The sequence below is a fragment of the Urocampus carinirostris genome, chromosome 11 (assembly GCF_059441175.1).
Source record: "Urocampus carinirostris isolate Australia breed hairy pipefish chromosome 11, RoL_Ucar_1.0, whole genome shotgun sequence".
Lineage (NCBI taxonomy): Eukaryota > Metazoa > Chordata > Actinopteri > Syngnathiformes > Syngnathidae > Urocampus > Urocampus carinirostris.
In genome coordinates this window covers 12,894,067-12,911,899 of record NC_142359.1, presented here as the reverse complement: position 1 = coordinate 12,911,899, position 17,833 = coordinate 12,894,067, and the positions used below count along the sequence as shown (strand labels likewise).

General features: G+C 40.2%; 2 protein-coding genes across 6 annotated transcripts in view; one reads left to right on the top strand and one right to left on the bottom strand.

The window, feature by feature from the left end:
- Positions 1-943: 943 nt before the first annotated feature.
- On the bottom strand, positions 944-17,508 carry LOC148356433 (dynactin subunit 1-like). Of its 5 annotated transcripts, none has more exons than XM_088347989.1 (31): positions 17,347-17,508; positions 15,873-15,938; positions 15,594-15,788; positions 15,420-15,504; positions 13,580-13,611; positions 13,479-13,499; positions 13,123-13,146; positions 11,558-11,644; positions 10,577-10,723; positions 8,273-8,470; positions 6,411-6,615; positions 6,250-6,328; positions 6,009-6,168; positions 5,842-5,946; positions 5,578-5,769; positions 5,389-5,505; positions 5,175-5,327; positions 4,946-5,106; positions 4,698-4,866; positions 4,550-4,618; positions 4,254-4,466; positions 4,015-4,176; positions 3,801-3,932; positions 2,951-3,076; positions 2,745-2,887; positions 2,515-2,681; positions 2,331-2,452; positions 1,635-1,830; positions 1,498-1,571; positions 1,349-1,438; positions 944-1,286 (listed from the first exon to the last, which is right to left on the bottom strand). In XM_088347989.1, exons 1-31 carry the CDS (start codon positions 17,461-17,463, stop codon positions 1,149-1,151), a joined length of 3,945 nt encoding a protein of 1,314 aa, XP_088204115.1. In that variant the 5' UTR covers positions 17,464-17,508; the 3' UTR covers positions 944-1,148. The 5 variants fall into 5 exon arrangements, with proteins under 5 accessions (XP_088204115.1, XP_088204117.1, XP_088204116.1 ...); XM_088347991.1 differs by lacking the exon at positions 17,347-17,508 and adding an exon at positions 16,483-16,559; XM_088347990.1 differs by lacking the exon at positions 11,558-11,644.
- Positions 16,240-17,833, top strand: part of tdrd7b (tudor domain containing 7 b) — a 35,912-nt gene continuing 34,318 nt past the window's right edge. Inside the window, exon 1 of the mRNA XM_088347994.1 lies at positions 16,240-16,369. Within this exon, the coding sequence (XP_088204120.1) occupies positions 16,358-16,369 (12 nt within the window). The 5' untranslated portion in view covers positions 16,240-16,357. The remainder of the gene's footprint in view (positions 16,370-17,833) is intronic.

The window sequence follows — 17,833 nt, the reverse complement described above, 5'->3', positions numbered from 1 at the left end:
AATGGATGGAACGACCGTCCGGGTCCTACTAATTCACCATGCACCATAATGAAATAACAAAGCTTTAAATGTAGTTAAAACATCCAAGGCTATGTATTGATAAAATAATGTTTTCACCGTACGGAATTATGTCGATTGGAGGGGCATTCTTAAGTATAGAACATTACACAAATTTCTCACTTTGGCTGGCTTTGTAACAAGTTTAAGCAACTTCAAACACCGCCCCCTGATACTGTATCTGATATCTAAGACCATGTTCAAAGAGGCATGATCTGGTCAAGCGTCCCTGGTCCATATAAAATGAGGAGCTGATCGATAGCTCGTCCTATTTTCTACTGCAGCGCATGAAGGCTGCAAGCGGCCGTGCGGGCCTGCACTGCGGCCTTGGGTCAAGCCCATTGGCCACACGTTGAGACCATATGGAGTACAAGACCATATGTCTCCGCAACAACAAGAGGACGGTTTCAAATTCAACACCATGTTTGCTGGTTCTTGGGAATGAGCGTTTTTTTTTGTGTACAAGGGAATCTCCCCAAATCAACTAGCATTATAGCGGGAAACTTTCTTTTTGTGCAATTAACTCCAAGATTTCGAAAACTCTCATAATCTCCGGCGCTATCCCCTCCTTTTTTGTTTTCCTATCATTAATTCTCAGTGTTAATAAATTGTGTGCTATTTCCTGGTTAATTAAATCAATTTTCTTGGGATTAGTAATGCATAACAGAACTCATAAGAACTTAAAGTAAAAACATAATTTTTTTTTTTTAATCAGTGTAGGAAATTCTACCATCCTTTAGATACTTTTTTTTGGGTGGCGCACAAGCAACACCTGGAGGCAAATTTGTTTACTGCTTGCAGTAAAGAATAAATGATTTTTTTTAAAGAACTTGATAAGATAGGCTTGTTTTAAAGCTGAGCAGGAGTAAAATAAAAGACCAAAAAGCTTTATCAAGAGTTTGCATTTTATTAAAGGGTTCGTACATATCGTACAAGCAGGGGAGTGTATCTGGTGCAAAAAGATAATAATTGGTCCCCTTATAAAGTGAAAGATTGAAAAAGTTGACATGTTTTCAGCTTTTTCATTGTCTTTAGTGCTAAACCTGTTTTAATAGAAAACATTGAAGAAAAATAAGCAGTAAGCGCCGTCCTCAACCCATGAGGAGGTGGTGCACTTGTTGCAGTTGCTGCTGGGAGAGGACCAGACGGTGGACTTGTTCTTGTCCGCGACTACAAGGAATGGCCACGCGACCAACAAACACTGAACCGCCTCTTTTCTCTTCCTTTGCCTAAAAGTAAAAACCATGATGAATCGTTTACGTCTGCGAGGATATTTAGTTTTTCATCTCACCTTGACGAAAGAAGAAACTGGGAAGGTGGCGAAGTCAGAAACAACTTTTGCTCCGGGTTGATGAGCCACGACATGTTGAGCTACTTCGCCCTTGGAGAAAAGAAATATTCAGATGCACTTTCAGCGATTTTTCACTGTAATGTTTTTACCTTGAGTTTGGATAGGGCGTCGCTTAGGTTTTGCAGTCGGGCAGTCTGCTCCAATAGCTGGGCGCTGGCGCTGACTGGAAGTAGATGGGAGATGTCAAAGTTGCAGATTTTTTTAAAAAAAAGACTTCTCCACACACCTGACGTCTTCCCAGTGATGTCCACTACTTTGACTCCTGCGCTCAGCTTGAGAAGGGTCGACAGCATCTGATCCGTCCGGCGGTATATACCCACATTCAGTCCCTCTGGTTTCACAGAGCTTTTGTTCGACACCTGTCGCAGTTTGGCAGGGCACAGTGGAGGCAGGGAGGCCAGCTGGGCACTCATCTTCTCGGCCTGAGTGGCAAATACACTCGTGGTCATGCAAAGAGATCTACAGTAATACCTCCCTACTTGGCGCTTCGGTTATCGCTGGTTCACTGCTTCGCGGACTTTAAATTGAATTGCCTTTACTGTCATTGATATCGACGTAGCAAGCATTGGGATCACAGTTGTCTTTGAGCGACTGTAGTGGGCTAGTGTATATTTCAGTCTGACAGCGGGCTGGGCACAAAAAGTGTGTCCACCTAAATCAAGCTCGGCAACAGCTAGCATATTATTACACTGAAAATAAATTCTTCGATTGAATCACACTCAGAGTAAATTCAGAAGCGAGCAAAGAAATGGTGATCACCAGCGGGTGCTCTGGATTGTTATAGGGTCTGATGTCTGGGAAGGGGCTGAGGTGGCGTCGCTACTTTGCTGATTTTCACTTTTCGTGGATGGCTCTGCACCCCATTACCCGGGATAACGCAGTATTACTGTATTATCAATTATTATCAGTTTCCCCAGGTCACCTTAAGTCTGATGTTTTCGGTCTTAAGGTGTTTGATGCACAGTCTCTGAGCATCAAGCTGCTGTTGGAGAAGAGGAGAGTCCACCACTTGCATCGGTCCGGCCAGTGAATGGGACAAACCCGCTGAAGGAGGATACAGTCAAATTGAAATCTTCTTGCATTCATCTCAAACTTTTCAAACATACCCCCAGCTTGTCCTTGAACAACTGAAGACATTCCGGTTCCTGGCATGCCTCGCAGGCCCTCGATGGTCATCTTTGATTGATTATTGATGCGCTGTCTCAGCTCAGCGTTCTCAGATTCCAGCTGGTCATTGTCGGCTTGCAGGGCATCCATTGTCTCCTCAAATTCCCTGTTTTGTAAAAGAGTGAGTTAACTGGATTATAAGAGCAGTCTAGTAAAAATCTCAGCTCACTTTTGTTTTTTCTTCAACAGGTCTAGGTTCTTGTCCAGTTTGGTCTGGATTTTCTCGACACGTTCATCTGCATCCTTGGTGGACGTGTCAAGCTTCTTCTCTAACAGGCTTAGACGGACATTGGCCTCGCTCAGCTCTTCTCCCTGCAAGAAAAATGATTATTATTGAACTTCTGCACAAGTGGGCCTCCATCTATCATGCCCCACCTTGATCTTGAGGGACTTCTTCAGCTCTCTCATGGCTTCTTCTCTGTCCTCCAGCTTCACTCCAAGACCTTCTGCATCAGTCATCTCGGCTCTGACGGTGGCTGCTCTAATTTCCACTGGAGGACTCTGAGGTTGGAATCAGAAATAAAACAAGATGAACAATGTGTCCTGTATGGAAACATTGCAACTCCCTTTTGGTGGCTGCGTGAGTATGATCGGATAACTTCCACTAATAGTTCCTAAGTTGTTTCGATTTCAATTATAATGCTCCCCCCTACGCAAAGGTGAAGGAGCGGTTGCGCGGTGACAGAGAGAAAAGTTACTCACGCTCAAGTTTTATCAGGGGAACCGAGAATGAGAAAGGCTTCTTGGGGTGTGTGCCTTTTTTGAAATACCTTCCTCCTTTTTTGATTAATTTTTCATAAATAATTCCCAAGGTGCGGACAGCTAATGCATGCTGCCAGAAAGCGTCTTGCAAAACAATAACTACAAAAGGGACTGCCCTTTGTTTTATCCGACAGGCGCGTTCTGCAAGCATGTTCATGGGACGCCATAATTGCTACCAGCAGTCTTGCAACCAGAAAAGTAATCATCTTTCCAGCTTGAAATGGTCTCCTGTTTTTGGTTGGATTTTTTGTTTTACTTCCAGCATGTTTGTGAAATGCACATACAGAGGCTGCAATGATAACTTCAGCCAGAAAATGGCATCAGCGTTGTACAACATTTCCAAATTCCGGACAGCACCTTAAAGTTCAATTCTACAAATTAACTGCAATCAATTCATTATTAAAAGGATTTATTGATATACTTAATTCGCTAGCCCCGATAAAAGAAAGTAAGACATAAGTACCTGGCCCTGTGGTTTGTCTGCATCGTATTCTCCCTCCTGCATGGCGGTAGCCATCTTGTTCATTGTAGCAATAATATCGCTGCACGATTGACGCAGGCACTCGGTACCATTAAGACCATGAGCACCATACACCTGCGTAGAAAAAAGTACACCTTTTTATTCTTGCTACTAGCTTTCAAATGACCCAAATTGAGCATTGTATCCAATAGCCTACCTGCTCCACAACCTGGTACATGGTATCCTCCAGTTTGAGCGCGTTCAGTCCTTCCTGCTCAGGCAGCGGTGCAACCATCTGCGCTCCGGCTGCTGCAACCTCCTGAAGAACAGCCACCACACGGGTCAGCTGCCTTCTGCAATCATTTAGCCCCTCCGACACCTGATGGGCATAGAGCAGCACGCACTTCAGCTTAATTTGTCTCTGTGACAAAGCCACATTTGAAAATCTTTTTTTACCGGTGGTCCAAAATTGAGAGCAGCCGGCGCCCCAGTGGACTCAGTTCCAGGCATTCGGCGGCGGATCTTCTTACAAAACTGCCTGATATCTGAGCAGGATGTGTCTAAGTCCTTCAGGAGAGTACTGAATGTGGAGTTCTGCTGGTCTGTTGCCAGGAATCCACGCAGACGAGCTACTTCCACTCCCATACTGTCTAAGGCACTCTGGGTGAACTAAAGATGAGAATGTGAATTTAGTTTGAATGCTTTCGGCACCCTTGCGTGACGTTTCTTCAAGATAAACCATTTAAGTGTACCTTAATGTGGTCAGATAGTTGCACAGTGCAGTCCTCCTTGTTGTCGGTCAGATGAACACTGTACAATTGCTAGATTGCACAGTGAAACTTATAAGATTCTATTGCAGTATAACACAATGCTTCTGAGACACAGAGCAAAATCTTTTACCTGGTAATACTTGATGGCCTTTGTCAATGTTTCAACCTGGACCGTCTCATCCAACTGATCTTTGTGCAATAGGTCGATAAAATAATCCAGAGAGCGCTCGTGAAAGCTCATTTCAGAGTAGAGCGTGCCCATGCGCTTAAAGACGTCTACTGGGCACATATTCAAAGCTCTGGAACCAGACAGGAGAGACTCCATTGCTAAATGGTCAATTGATAATGTACTTTGCAAATTAGAGATTCTTGGCTTACTGTTCATATTTGTGCAGAGTGGACTGCAGCAAGCTAAGGGAGTACACGAGTCCAGAAGCAAAACTGCGTTGTTCTCCTGGAGGCCCTCTGAGAGCTGAACCCTGGGCCAGGTTCCCGTTCAAATCAAATTTTTCCTTCGCCTGTTTGCTGATTAGCTCAGCCTGTTGAAAATAAAGCGCCAATGTTATGTTTATGGAACAGACATGGAAACTGGCTTACGATTGCCTACCTTGCAAATGATCCTGGGGATGAGCAGAAGCACAAGGATGCAGTCATGATCGCCACCGTGACGGAGGAAAGAGTCTGGCATGAAAGATTTAAGCATGGACACCTCTCTGTTCAGCTGAGCCACTTCCATTTTCCTCAGCTCCATCTCGATGGCCTTAAAATGCACAGGATTATTTAGCACAAGCCAGATTTAAGAATTGGAGCCTTTCACCAACCTTGGCGTACGCCTTTGTCTCTGCAAACTTGATTTTAAAGTCGAACAGCTCCGCGGGAGGTTGCTGCACTTGTTCGCTGCTTTCACTTTGCTGGGCCGTGAGCTCTCTGTTGGCCTCCTGGTGTACAAAACCAAATAAAGAGATCATCATCCAAGGTCAAGCAATTGTGCTGATGCGATGCTCACCCACCTGCAATCTGTTAGTGAGCTCTCTATATTTGTTGATGGTGTTCTGGTAATCAGCCACAGTCTCCTGGGCGGCCTCCACCCTCTTGTCCGCCTCTCGGACCTTCGCGCCACTCAGGTCGAGCTGCTCCCTCAGCTCCATTTCCGTTTCCCTGGCGTTCTCTTGGAGCTCGTCATTCATGTCATTGATTGCCTCCTATCCAAGCAGAAAGATGACTTTTTACTGAACGGAAGTGGCCGCGGACAATGTTTGTAAAGCCAGACAGACCAGATCGGTAACAGTTTCTTTCAGCTCTCTGACTTTCTCTTCCAAGTCGAGGTTTCTCTCAGTGAGAGTCTCAACCATCTCTTCTGATCCCAGGGCGGCATCCACCTGGTAAATAACACAAACCCTCAAAGAGAGTTGACATTTAGGAATCTCTCTAAGAGCTTCACCTGCTCTTTCAGCTCATCGACTGTGGCCTCGGCCTCCTTGAGCTCCTCTTGCAGCTTTTCCTTTTGAGTCCTTAAGGTCTCCATCTCTGTATTTTTCTTCTCCATCTGCTTCTGTAATTTCACATGCTCTTGTTTCTCCGAGGCAGACAAGTCACGCATCCTAAGGAGGGAAGATTTTTTTTAAATCAAACCCCCAGCCCTGCAAAGGTTCTTCTAAACTGTTGTTTTTATATACACTCACCTGACTAAGGCCTCCTTTAGTTTGCTGTTCTGTTCCTCTAACTGTTTGACATGGTAACTGGAGGCAGCGCCATCAGAGCCTTGCAGGAAAATAATTAAGGAATTAAGGCTGCATCAATCTGTATGATGAAACATCTGAGACAGGCTTCTTTCCATAGTAACCTTTCTCTGAGATGTCGTGTCGAAGGATCTCCAGGTCCATGGAAAGCTCCTCCACTCGCTCCTTTAGCGTATCCACCTCGACCTGCAGGGACTCTGCTCGCTCCTCAGCCATCTCTTTATCCAGAGTGGCCATCTCGATCGCATCTGCTGTGTCAGACATCTCTTCCATGTAACGGTCCTTTGCCTCCTGAGCATCACGTGCTTCCTGGAGGGACACAAGAACATTTAGCAATTCGCATTTCCATCTTCACACGAGTTTAACCAAGAATGGGCAAATTACAACACGTGGGCCATACAGTATGTCATATGTTTGTATACAAATTTATGTATCAAATGTTTTTGTATTGAGCACGGTCACGTGAATGTACCTTACAGGCAGCCGTACCTGTCAGTATGAAAGGAAGTGCCGTAAGGCCTCTAAGGACGACACGAACACGGTCTGTAAACGCTGCACTACCAAATAATAAATACAAGCCATACGCCTCATCAAGATATTACACAGTATACTGCCTCCATTAGGCTTTGAACCTAAGCTGCTAAAGGAAAATAGCAAAGATATAATGTTAAAAAGTTCTTCTAAGGTTTTCACTTGGCGTAATGATCACATTACCCTTAAAGAATGTGCACTCAAGTAATATTGTTGGAAGTACTCCTAGCTGCATGATTGGTGACCTGAACAACTGGAGAGGCCTCAGCACATGGCACCAATAGTATTATTCCAGCTTTTCTTCTTAGTTTTTTCCCCCCCAATCTATTTGGAGTTTATATATGAGCCCTTTATTAAGAATAAGTGGACAAAGGAAAATAAAAAATGGACAGTGCAAGGACAAGATTAGAGAGGTGACATAACACACATGCTCATTGCTTTAAATTAGTTTTAAACGAGTGCTAATTATTAGATGAAAAAGTAACTGTCGCGTTTTTAGCAAACTCAAGCCTTTTAAAATCCGTGTGTCACTCAAGGACCCCTTGTGAAGTCCCCCCTGATAAAAAAAAAAGATTTATAAAGCATTATAGCTGCACATTAAATGAGCTGTACGGAATTTGAAACTTTGACTTGTAGCCGCTATCTCCTGGCTTGTCATCATTGCAGTCTCTATCAGCTCGTTTATAATGCGCAAGCAAAGAACACGCATCTCTTAGATGCCTCATCTTTTTGTTATCTTTCTTAGAATTTAAGTTGGCGTTTGGGCTATTAAAGCAGGCCTCTTCTTACTTTCACCATTTTCATGCTAACAAATACAGGCAACAAAAAAACCCGCAAGGGTGAGTATGACGTCGCTCTCCAGCACGCGCCCTAACCCCCCCCTTTCCTCCTACCTAATGTATTCCTCCCGGAATAGCTTTGCTAAGCGTAAGATAAAAGCAAATAAACCCAGGTGAAAAAGCATAAGGGCTCTTTGAACTCAGTTGGCCATTGTTGACACATACTTATTAGAGAAAATATTAAACCTCCAACTTTTTTAAGGACATCTTAAATGATGCACCTTACCTTTTAAATGTTACAAGACGAACATTAAAATGGTCTGAATATCATGGCTAGATTTTTCTGAATTACCTTCTGTATACATTTTATTTATCAAGTATAATAAAACCCACCTCGTGTTCTGCAACAATAATCAAATGTCGAGCAAAAAAAAAATACCATCTTTTGATCTAATTAAACATATGATCTAATTTATTGCTTAAAAAATGGATATAATTTTATTTTGCTTCAAGCTGTTTAAAAACACTGTAATGGCATATATCGAATCCATACACGGCAGATTCATAAAATCAAATCAGCCAGCTCTTTAAAATTTTACCACCCGATAAGTTTGCCCACTCCGGTTTTAATTCATGATTACAATTATTGATATCACCTTCTTGGCTTCTTTGAGATTTTTCTGTAGCTCTGCCTGCTGCTCCTGCATTTTGGTCTTCCACTCATGAAGCTGCTCCAATTGGATCTTGTGCTTCTCCTGCTCTTTCAGCTTGGCCTTGTCCTCTGTGCGCTTCATTTTCAGTGTCTCCAGCTTCTCCTCCAAATCCTTGACTTTTGCACGCAGTGATTCTTCCTCCTTGGAGCAGAGGGAAGGGAAGAAGATGATTATGCCAGATTTTGTGACAATAAATGGTGTTTTTGGAAGATCTAAATTAAAATGCATCAATTTAAAAACTGCATGTAGAGCAATCCCTTGCTATATCCCGGTTTACTTATCACGGTTTCGTTACTTTGTGGATTTTCATTGTGCATTGTGTTCTGCATTCTGATTGGCTAAACAGTCACCCTGCCCCTTTTCTGCCAGTGTTTGCCTGTGCGTCAATGATGTTGCGGTCCAAGTTTTAAATGTGCGTAAAACCCTTCGACGAAATCATTCAATTTCAAGTTTCTCTAAAATGGCTCACGACCGGCTAAACTGGCTTTGGAGCTGCGTGCGGCTCTTTGACACTCCATAGTGAATCCCTAATGCTTTTTTAAAAACGTTTGATAATGGAAAAATGTATGGTTTCCGTAGGCACATAAACAGGACAGTTTTCCTGTGAATATAAATAGCTTTTTTCCTTACAAAGGTTAAGGTTCACAGATCCCCAACCGCCATGGTCGTCAGGGCACCACTTCATTTGGTGTTTTGTGCAAGTACAGCATGGCGGTGCCCATCCCTCCTTTTTGGTAGGGGCTTACTTCCCCCAAATGAAACACGTAGTACTATTTTCCATGGTTACCACTAGGAGAGTAGGCCTCCTTTGAAAATACTGATACCAGATCCTATATCACTGGGGAAATACTATTTCCTTCCGAAATTTTGAATATCAAATATTTTTGTTGAGAAATAAAATTGTGGTGATGACCTTAGTCTGTTGCTTTTGGTACATATTAAAGGCACAGGCTTATGTCTTTTATTACAGCTCCTCAAGGTAATGTATTGTAAATAACTTCATCATATCCATCTTTTAGGTCTCCACACAAACTTTAATCCTTATTAAAGCAGCCGTGTATTACGCTTGCTTGTAATAAACTTTATAATCATGTAAATAAAATTATTCTCACTGTTAGAACAATAAGGCTGGATGTATATAATTCTTTTACATTTCTTCCAACTCCAGACATTTTCTTTTTCTCTAATTTGGCCCTCTCAACATTAGTTTGCCAACCCGTCCAAGGAAAATAAATGCAGTTTTCCATATTATCCACATGATAGCGACCAAGTATGTGAGGTAAAAACGTGTGTCCTGAAATCCAAATATTTTAAAAAATAATAATTCAACAGTACAGAGGTTATTTGGAAAAGTAATAATAACTTAAGTACAGTAATTTTATTCGTTAAACAAGTGCTTGGGCCTGCACAATGTGTTTGTTTTTATGACAATATACATGAAAGAAAATTAAGTACTACTAATAAAAAAATATTTTTGGGTGCCAACTTTGCCCCATTGTCCCTCTGTATGTCGATAACAAAAATACTAAATATTCAGTCATTAAAAACAGGGACCTAAAATATTATTTTGAGTTATTTCTGAAAAGAAACGTATAGTAATACTATCGTAGTAATAATATTAATACTATAATGCAGAAATACTACAAACATAAAACAGGAGAACAATTAGAACAATATTAAGTAAATACTGCAAATGTATTATAGAAATTCTACAAAAAAACTACAGTAATACTATTGTACAAAAATACTACTACAGAAATACTGCAAAATACAACTACGGAAATGTTACAATACTAAAGATTAACTACAAAAATACAAATATGGAAATAATACAAAAATACTATAACCACTACCACAGTAATTCTACAAAACAAAATATCAAATTTAGAGCCTAAAACGGGGACCTGATATGTTATTTAACACCAATTTGATAAAACTTATCCATTTAGAAAAAAAAAAATCAAAAATAAATAAATATAACATGTACATCTCTGCTTGTATCTTTCTTCCTGAATGAAAAAAAAATGAAAAAAGCTAGGTCTCAAGGATTGGCCCCTAGGTCAAATTGCTTAACCCAAATGCTACTCCAAGTAGTTGCCCACCTTTGTTCAACATAGTATTTAATAAATAAATACAAGTTTTTACTTTGACTATCGCAGGACTTTTTTGAAATGCAACTCCTGCGAAAAACGGGGGATTAACGTATATATCTTTTGACTGAGTCTGTATCTCTTATTAGGGACTCACCTTGCTTGGGGTAACTGGAGCAGAAGTCACGGTTATCTCAGTCAGCGACCGGCCAAGTTGAGGTGTAGGAGAAGATCCCAGAGCCCCCTGGTGAGGAGATTGGCCACCTTCACTGCCATCACCGGATGACAGATTTTCGCGAGAAGCCTGACAAATGAAGAAGGTGTGTTGAAAGTTCTTAGCATTCGTAATGTCATTTGACTGGATCACCATCCCAACGGGCTCTTTACATACAGTGCCTTGCAAAAGTATTGGCCCCGACAACTTCGCGACATATTGCCATATTTCAGGCTTCAACCGTATCGATAAAAACTCAACATTTTTTCTAAGAATCAACAAAATGTGAGCCAATTGTGAATTGAAACCAAATTTAGTCAACATTTTATATTGCGCTAACAAATAAAAAAATGAAACGTGGGCATTGCAAAAATATTGGCCCCTTTGAGTTAATACTTTGTACTACCTCCTTTTGCTAGTCGTTTGCTAGCTCAAGTTCATTTAGGTTTGATGGTGAATCCGCACAGCATTTGTCAGATCTTTACACAAATGCTCTATAGGATTGAGTTCTGGACTTTGGCTTGGCCATTTTAACACCTTTTAAACCATTTCATTGTAGATTTTGCTTTATGTTTAGGGTTGTTGTCCTGTTGGAAGGTGAACCAGTGCCCGATTCTCAGTTCTCTTGCAGACTCCGACGGATTTTCTCACAGAATCGTCCTGTATTTGGCCCCATCCATCTTCAACTCTAACGATCAATGGTGTACCACCATGATTGACAGTGGGGATGGTGTTTTCAGGACCGTGTGCTGTGTTACACTAACGCCAAATAAAACACTTTGCAATTAGCCCATCAAGTTCAATTTTGATCTCAATGCTTTCGCCAGGCACTGTAAATAAATCCCATCCTTAGGTAAGAACCACCAGTGTTTATTAACCAAACGCTTCACCAATCCCTGTGCTCGGTCACATGACGGAGCATACCATGAGCGGCAGGCGGGAGTGACTTGGGGGTTGAACCAAAAGGGAAGGGAGGGAGATTGCTGATGCCAGACGCTTTGGTGTGGTCCACTGCCACAATCCGATCAAAAGAGTGTACATAAATACACACATACTGTATTTCAAAAACCTCCCTTTGTTTGTCATAGACCGCTTTTTTAATCGGTGGCCTATCCTGGCCTCAGACAAAATTCTACAAGTGAAAAATCTCAGGAGAGGGGATTTTGTGGCTGATGTCACAAAAGTGCCAATTTGTTTTGCCCCAATGTGGAAATAAAATTGCATATTCTCTCTGGTGAAGCATTGTCACCTTTTTTTTATTTTTATAATTCAAACAACAATTTGCATTTTCTATGTAAAATTTAGGTCATTATTTGGAGTTCACTTCAATAGGGTTGACAACCTTTACATGCTGGTCACAAAGCTCTATAAACAAATAATAACAAAAACATATGGACCAACCAAATTCTTCAGTGCATTTTATTTCACTGTGTGACGATTGGAGAGTCAAACAAATCTATGAAGTAATAATAATGCCAGAGCCTGTGTCCCACCCATATCAACAAATATCCCACCGTCTCTATACAACTGTCTCCCTCTTGCAGTCACTTGAGACCATTGAGGGTCATTTTGAACGTAATGTTTTAAATAATCGTTTCAAAACAAGGTGCGAGCAAAGTTTTTTTTGTGAAAATGTCACAAAATGCTGCAAACAAAAAGTATACTGCTTTATTTACCTTCCGCACAGAGGGCACTGGGCCGCTACTCGTCCACCCCTACCGCTCACCCAATCAAATTGCTCTAGGTGCTTGGCTGGCATTTTCGAGTGTTTACAATTTGTTCTGTAAAGTTTATTAACAGTTAACTTAGATTGTTTATTGAACTTATACATACACGATTCCGTAAAGACGTACATCCAAAACGGGCTCTGTTGGTGTAACACTGTGACTGTAGTTAAAACTGTGCTATATATAATTATGAACTTAAACTTTCACTTCTGATGTTGCTTAGGCTTTGCTTGGATTAAAATTGAAATGACAAAAGATATGCACGGGTTGTATTTTATCTCCAAGCCAGATGTACTAAGAGCCTCAACTGGCTTGCAAGCAATAGGTCCGCGACCCATGGTTTACAGAAATAATATTATACAATTTCTCATTACATTTCTTTATTTTATATGTAAATCGTACGTTTAAAATCCAACTGACTTTCTAGATGTTCAGAATTCTACTTGATCGTTTTTGAATAAGATTCTATTTTCTTTAAAATATTTTTATGTCAATAGTATTTGTTATACAGGAAGTCCAAACCCCTTTTAAAAAAAAAAATAAAAAAAAAATCCATACTTTTTCAATTTTTATGATGAAAATGTACGTCAAATAAAGTATTTAATGCCATTCATCAATTTTGTGTTGAGGTGATGTTCTCAGCTGCTGAACATCGTAAATAAAAATGTTGCTTGTAATATAAACCAGCTACTGTGAAAACCAAGCAATTGAGTTAAGTTAAAAAGAACGTAATCAGTGGAGTAACTTTCACTATGATCTCACCTTGGCAGAATGACGGGTAGAGGACTGGAGAAGGGAACGCACAAGCACGAGCAGCGCCACAAGGTAAGAGATTAGCAGCACAGATATTAAGCAAACCACAGGAACGAACACTGAAGTTTTTTTGTTAAATTCGAACATTCAAAGAATTGTAACGTCACCTCATGCAATTGTGCATGCATTCACAAAAATACAAGAAACAAGATCATGCCAAAACAGTCCCAAGTTCTGTGAGTGACACCAACTATTGTTACTTAATTTGTTGTTAGAAGGAGTTCAACAATGTTAATAGTTGATATATTTTCACAAAGCCAAAAAACACTTAATAACAAAAATAATACTTGTAAGTATTTTTGTACCTTTTTAGCACTTGTGGGTGCCTGGTAATAAAGGTATGTGGGGAAAAAAAGGTTTTTAAATGACTACGCTTTTAATCTTGTTTTAAATAAGGTTTACGTACCTGTTTAGCTGTGGTGGGGGTCTCTGGTATATCTGGTAAGAGAAACATTTCATTAGATGCTTGCTATTATCATTTCAAGCCTCTGTGAATGAATATCAGTACTGCATGTGTAAAGTGGTGCCCTTCTCTACTTTGACATACTTTTTCTAGGGTTCGAACACAATTTTTGAGGAATTTCAAAGCCAATTTCCAATTTCTCCAGTACCATTAAAGGAAGAAATCTGATGTGAATCATGTATTTTGCAGGGCCATCAATATATTTGCAATTTACAATTTTTACTCAAGTCAAGTCATGTTTATCTGTGACGCCCTTAATTACAAAGAGTCTCAAAGGGCTGCATGGATCACAAATTGTTGCAAACCAGACTTATTACACCATCCCCTCCCTGATCTAAAGCCTACATGACAGCAGGGAAAAACTCAAAAACCTCAGGATGAATCAAGTCATGTTTATTTGTGACACCCTTATTCACAGGGAGTCTCAAAGGGCTGCACAGACCACAATTACAAATTGCAGCCTATTATTACACCATCCCCTGATCCAAAAACTAGATGAGGGCAAGGAAAAACTCAAAAACCTCAACATGAGGAACAATTTCTTAGTATAAATCAAGAATATAGACACAATTTTTCACTTTCAAGTGTCTTGATTATTGATCTTAAATTGATTTAACTCTGTCTATTGTGTTTTTGACTGAATTAGTAATTCCATTATCAAGTCAACAAACTCAAATATGAACTGATAAATGTAGCGGCTTAAAGAATAATGAGACTGATTGTTAGATTCAGATTCAGATTCAGATCTACTTTATTGTCATTCTAGTACACGTGTATACAGAACGAAATGTCGATACATCTGACCCGCACAGTTTCCTTGAATGTACAGATATAAGTAAAAGTTGTATTGTATTATGGCTACGTATAGTATTTTACCATAGTGCCGATAGTGCAAGAGGAGTAGCTAACCGGATGTGCAAAATGGGCAGTCAGGTTAACAAGTCAGGTAAACAGTAACATTAACACTGTAACAATAACGCTGTAAGTACAATAGTGCAGAGAGCAAATGTGCAAGGAGTGGCAAGCTATAAAGAACTGCCAGTAGTGCAAAAAGTCAGATTAGCAGCCTTTTAGATTTAGGTTAACTATATGTTAGATTGACCATTTAACAGTCTAATGGCCAGGGGGACTAGACTACTGCGGAACCTGGTGGTCCTGCACCGCACACTGCAGTACCTCTTCCCAGATGAGGTTTATCCTCTGTACCTCAAAACAGAATTGGTGCCCCATCTTTTGGACATCTGGGGTAGCTACATTCTGCCAGGTCCAGTAATCTGCCTAGAGGTTGTGAGACATAACACTGGTGATAAAGCTGTTGGTTTAGCCAATCAGATTCCTAGTGGGCGTTTGAGGGCCTGATAGCAGGCCTTGGGAAATTTTTACCAGTTTCACAAACTATCATTGGCTAGGTGGCTGTAGTTTAAGCTTCACAACGAAAATGTGAAGACAAATTCCTGTCTCCACTGCTTTTGTCAGGCGCATATTTGAACCCCTAGCTCAGATAAAAACATATGCCAAATATATGACAGGACAGGCTTAACTTTTAGCATTAGCTTCAGTGGCAGTAAAAAAAAGAACTTAGGGATGGGCCTGAAATGCAGAGATTCTTTGCGACAGAGTAATTAAAATCTTCGTGAGGAAAAGAGACTGGCAGATGTAACAGCAGTAAAGGTTTTATAGCCACAAAATAGTTATTGTGGGCTGGATGGATTCATCCCATTGAAGGCCTAGGTAAGAAATGCATGGCCTGTTACCAATGAATACACTAACACAAAACGGCCACCTTTTTGTCTTGGGATCCTGGAAGTGCCAAACTCAGGAGTGGTAACGAGAGACGTTGCACTCGAGCCGTCATCGACAACCTGGATCTGTAAGCGAGACACAAAAAGATGCGAATAACTGCATTTCAATCCAAATGATCACTTTTCAAAAGAAAAAACGTAAACGTCATCCAAACCTGCGTCTGTCTGACAAATATTCCATGGTTTTCCTCGCAGGTGAAGTAGCGTTTCCCCTGCACGGTGCCATCATTCTTGCCCTTGGGTTCATTGAGGATGACGCCCACCCATTTCCCAGAGGCAAATAAGGTTGCTCCAATAAACGCAACTGTGCCACGTTGACCCTTTCCTATCACCTCCACTACAGAACCAATCTGGGAAAAGAAAGCAAGTAACGTTAGATGAAGTGCTTGATTTACCAGTCATTGATTTTTTTCCCCCGTGTCAATTTTTGCAACCTTTGGAGGTTTTCCACTTTCCACAGTTCCGCCGCTGCTCATTCTGCTTATAAAAGGGCTGGTTACCTGGTGGGTGGAAATGGAGAAAACAGAGAAAAATGTTTATTTCTATTTTGCATCTCAACAAATACCACATTAATACCATTACTAGATGTACTTTGTAGCATATAAAGTATTTCATTTTGCTTAGAACAATCTGCAAACCTCACTCTCTAGTCACATGTTACATACTGCATAAAGTAGTCTTCTACTTGCCAGAAATCACACAAAGACCCCATTCAAAACAAAGCAGGTCATGATAACACATGGTGCCGAATGGTTTTAGCCACAAGGAAGAAATGAAGGGAGCAGGAAAGAAAGAACCGTACTTCGTACAAGTAGACCTAAAATATAGATTTAAGTTTAAATCATAGACTTTTTAATGACACTGGTGCTTCTTTTTTACCCAGAATAACCAGAACTACATTTTACAGCATGAAGAAAACATGAAAACCAAGGTGAGTCATGATTGAATACGAGATAAAAAATTTAAATTGCAAACAATGAATATGCGTCCAGTTAGTCAGATCTGATATCATGTATTTAGTAGATTCACGGCAACAAATCTTACCTGGGGCGTATAAGAATGTCTCCTGTTCATAGTTATGGTTAATAAAATCAAACACAATAACAAAATGGTTTCTAGTTCAATAAAATAAAAAATAAATACTTTCACTGCTTATAACGATTTCCTTTCAAAGGAAAAAAAGTCGAGAAAAAGTGTTTGAAGGAGGGGCCCCACTGATGCATATAAACGTCACAATTTAGACACTGATGGAAGGGAGGGGTCAAAGTGATACATACATAACGTCACAGTTGAGATGATCAGAAAGGGAGGGCGAGGTATTTACTCAAGATTCTCTTTCTTGTTATTAACATAAAATGTTAATGGTATTTTCTCTACAACCCTGGTGCACAACATTTATAAAAGAAGTTTAAGACAGGATATTAATAAAATCAGATATGTATTTACAAAAAGGAAAATAATATTTAGTATGCACATATAGCCTATGTTGTGAATACACTTTAAAGTGCAGCTGAGTAAAAAAAGTTGATGTATTATTTGTATAACGCCAACCCACAAAGTGTATTTGGGGGATCACATTAAGGTCATGAAGATAATTGTTATTTGTTTTTTTGCTCAGCCTCGCTTGGTGGGCATTTTTGTACTTTGATCGTTGTTTACTGACAGCGCTTGAAGGAAACAAAATACGTGGGAAGATTTGGCAATCTCATATAAACCTGTAATGAAGGTTGCCTTTGAAAAAATACATCTGTCTGCAGACTTTACGAGGAATTACTGCTGATCTGTCAGTCTCAGTTTGTCATGCTAATGTTACGATATTCCATTGAACAGGTTTTCTTTTGTCCATCAACTAATAAACTGGGGCACTCAAGAGATTAGCAGTTTTAGATTATAGTTCTTCACACTTACCCCAAAAATCAAACTTTTGGGTTTATCTCCTCGGGATGTTAATTGAAAGTTGTTGTGGCTATTTCCTTTGGCTTTTTTTTCCTGCGTGTCTTCTTCGTCTGTATGATTAGTTGTCATGGTTTGCCATGCACTACTGCCACCCTTAGGTAGGCGGGGGACTCGTGACGCTGGTGGGGCACTATTAAGCTAAATTTGCGAGGTGACATTTTATTTTTATAAATACAGTAGTTGTGTATAGCAGTGAAATTAACCTTTACTGAAATTGAAATTATTATTTATTTTTTATGTTCAAACCCATTCCTGTTAGTGGCCGGGCGAAGTAAAAACGATTTGAAACAGCGCTTCCTGGCAGTGAGTAGAGGTACTGCTCATTATTTTTAAGAGGTATAAAATATTTCGTCCTGTTCATTTTGTTTTATTATTTTCTATGTTGAGTTGATAAAAAAATACAAGCGCAAACAAGCAAATAAATGTGACTGCTTTCCTA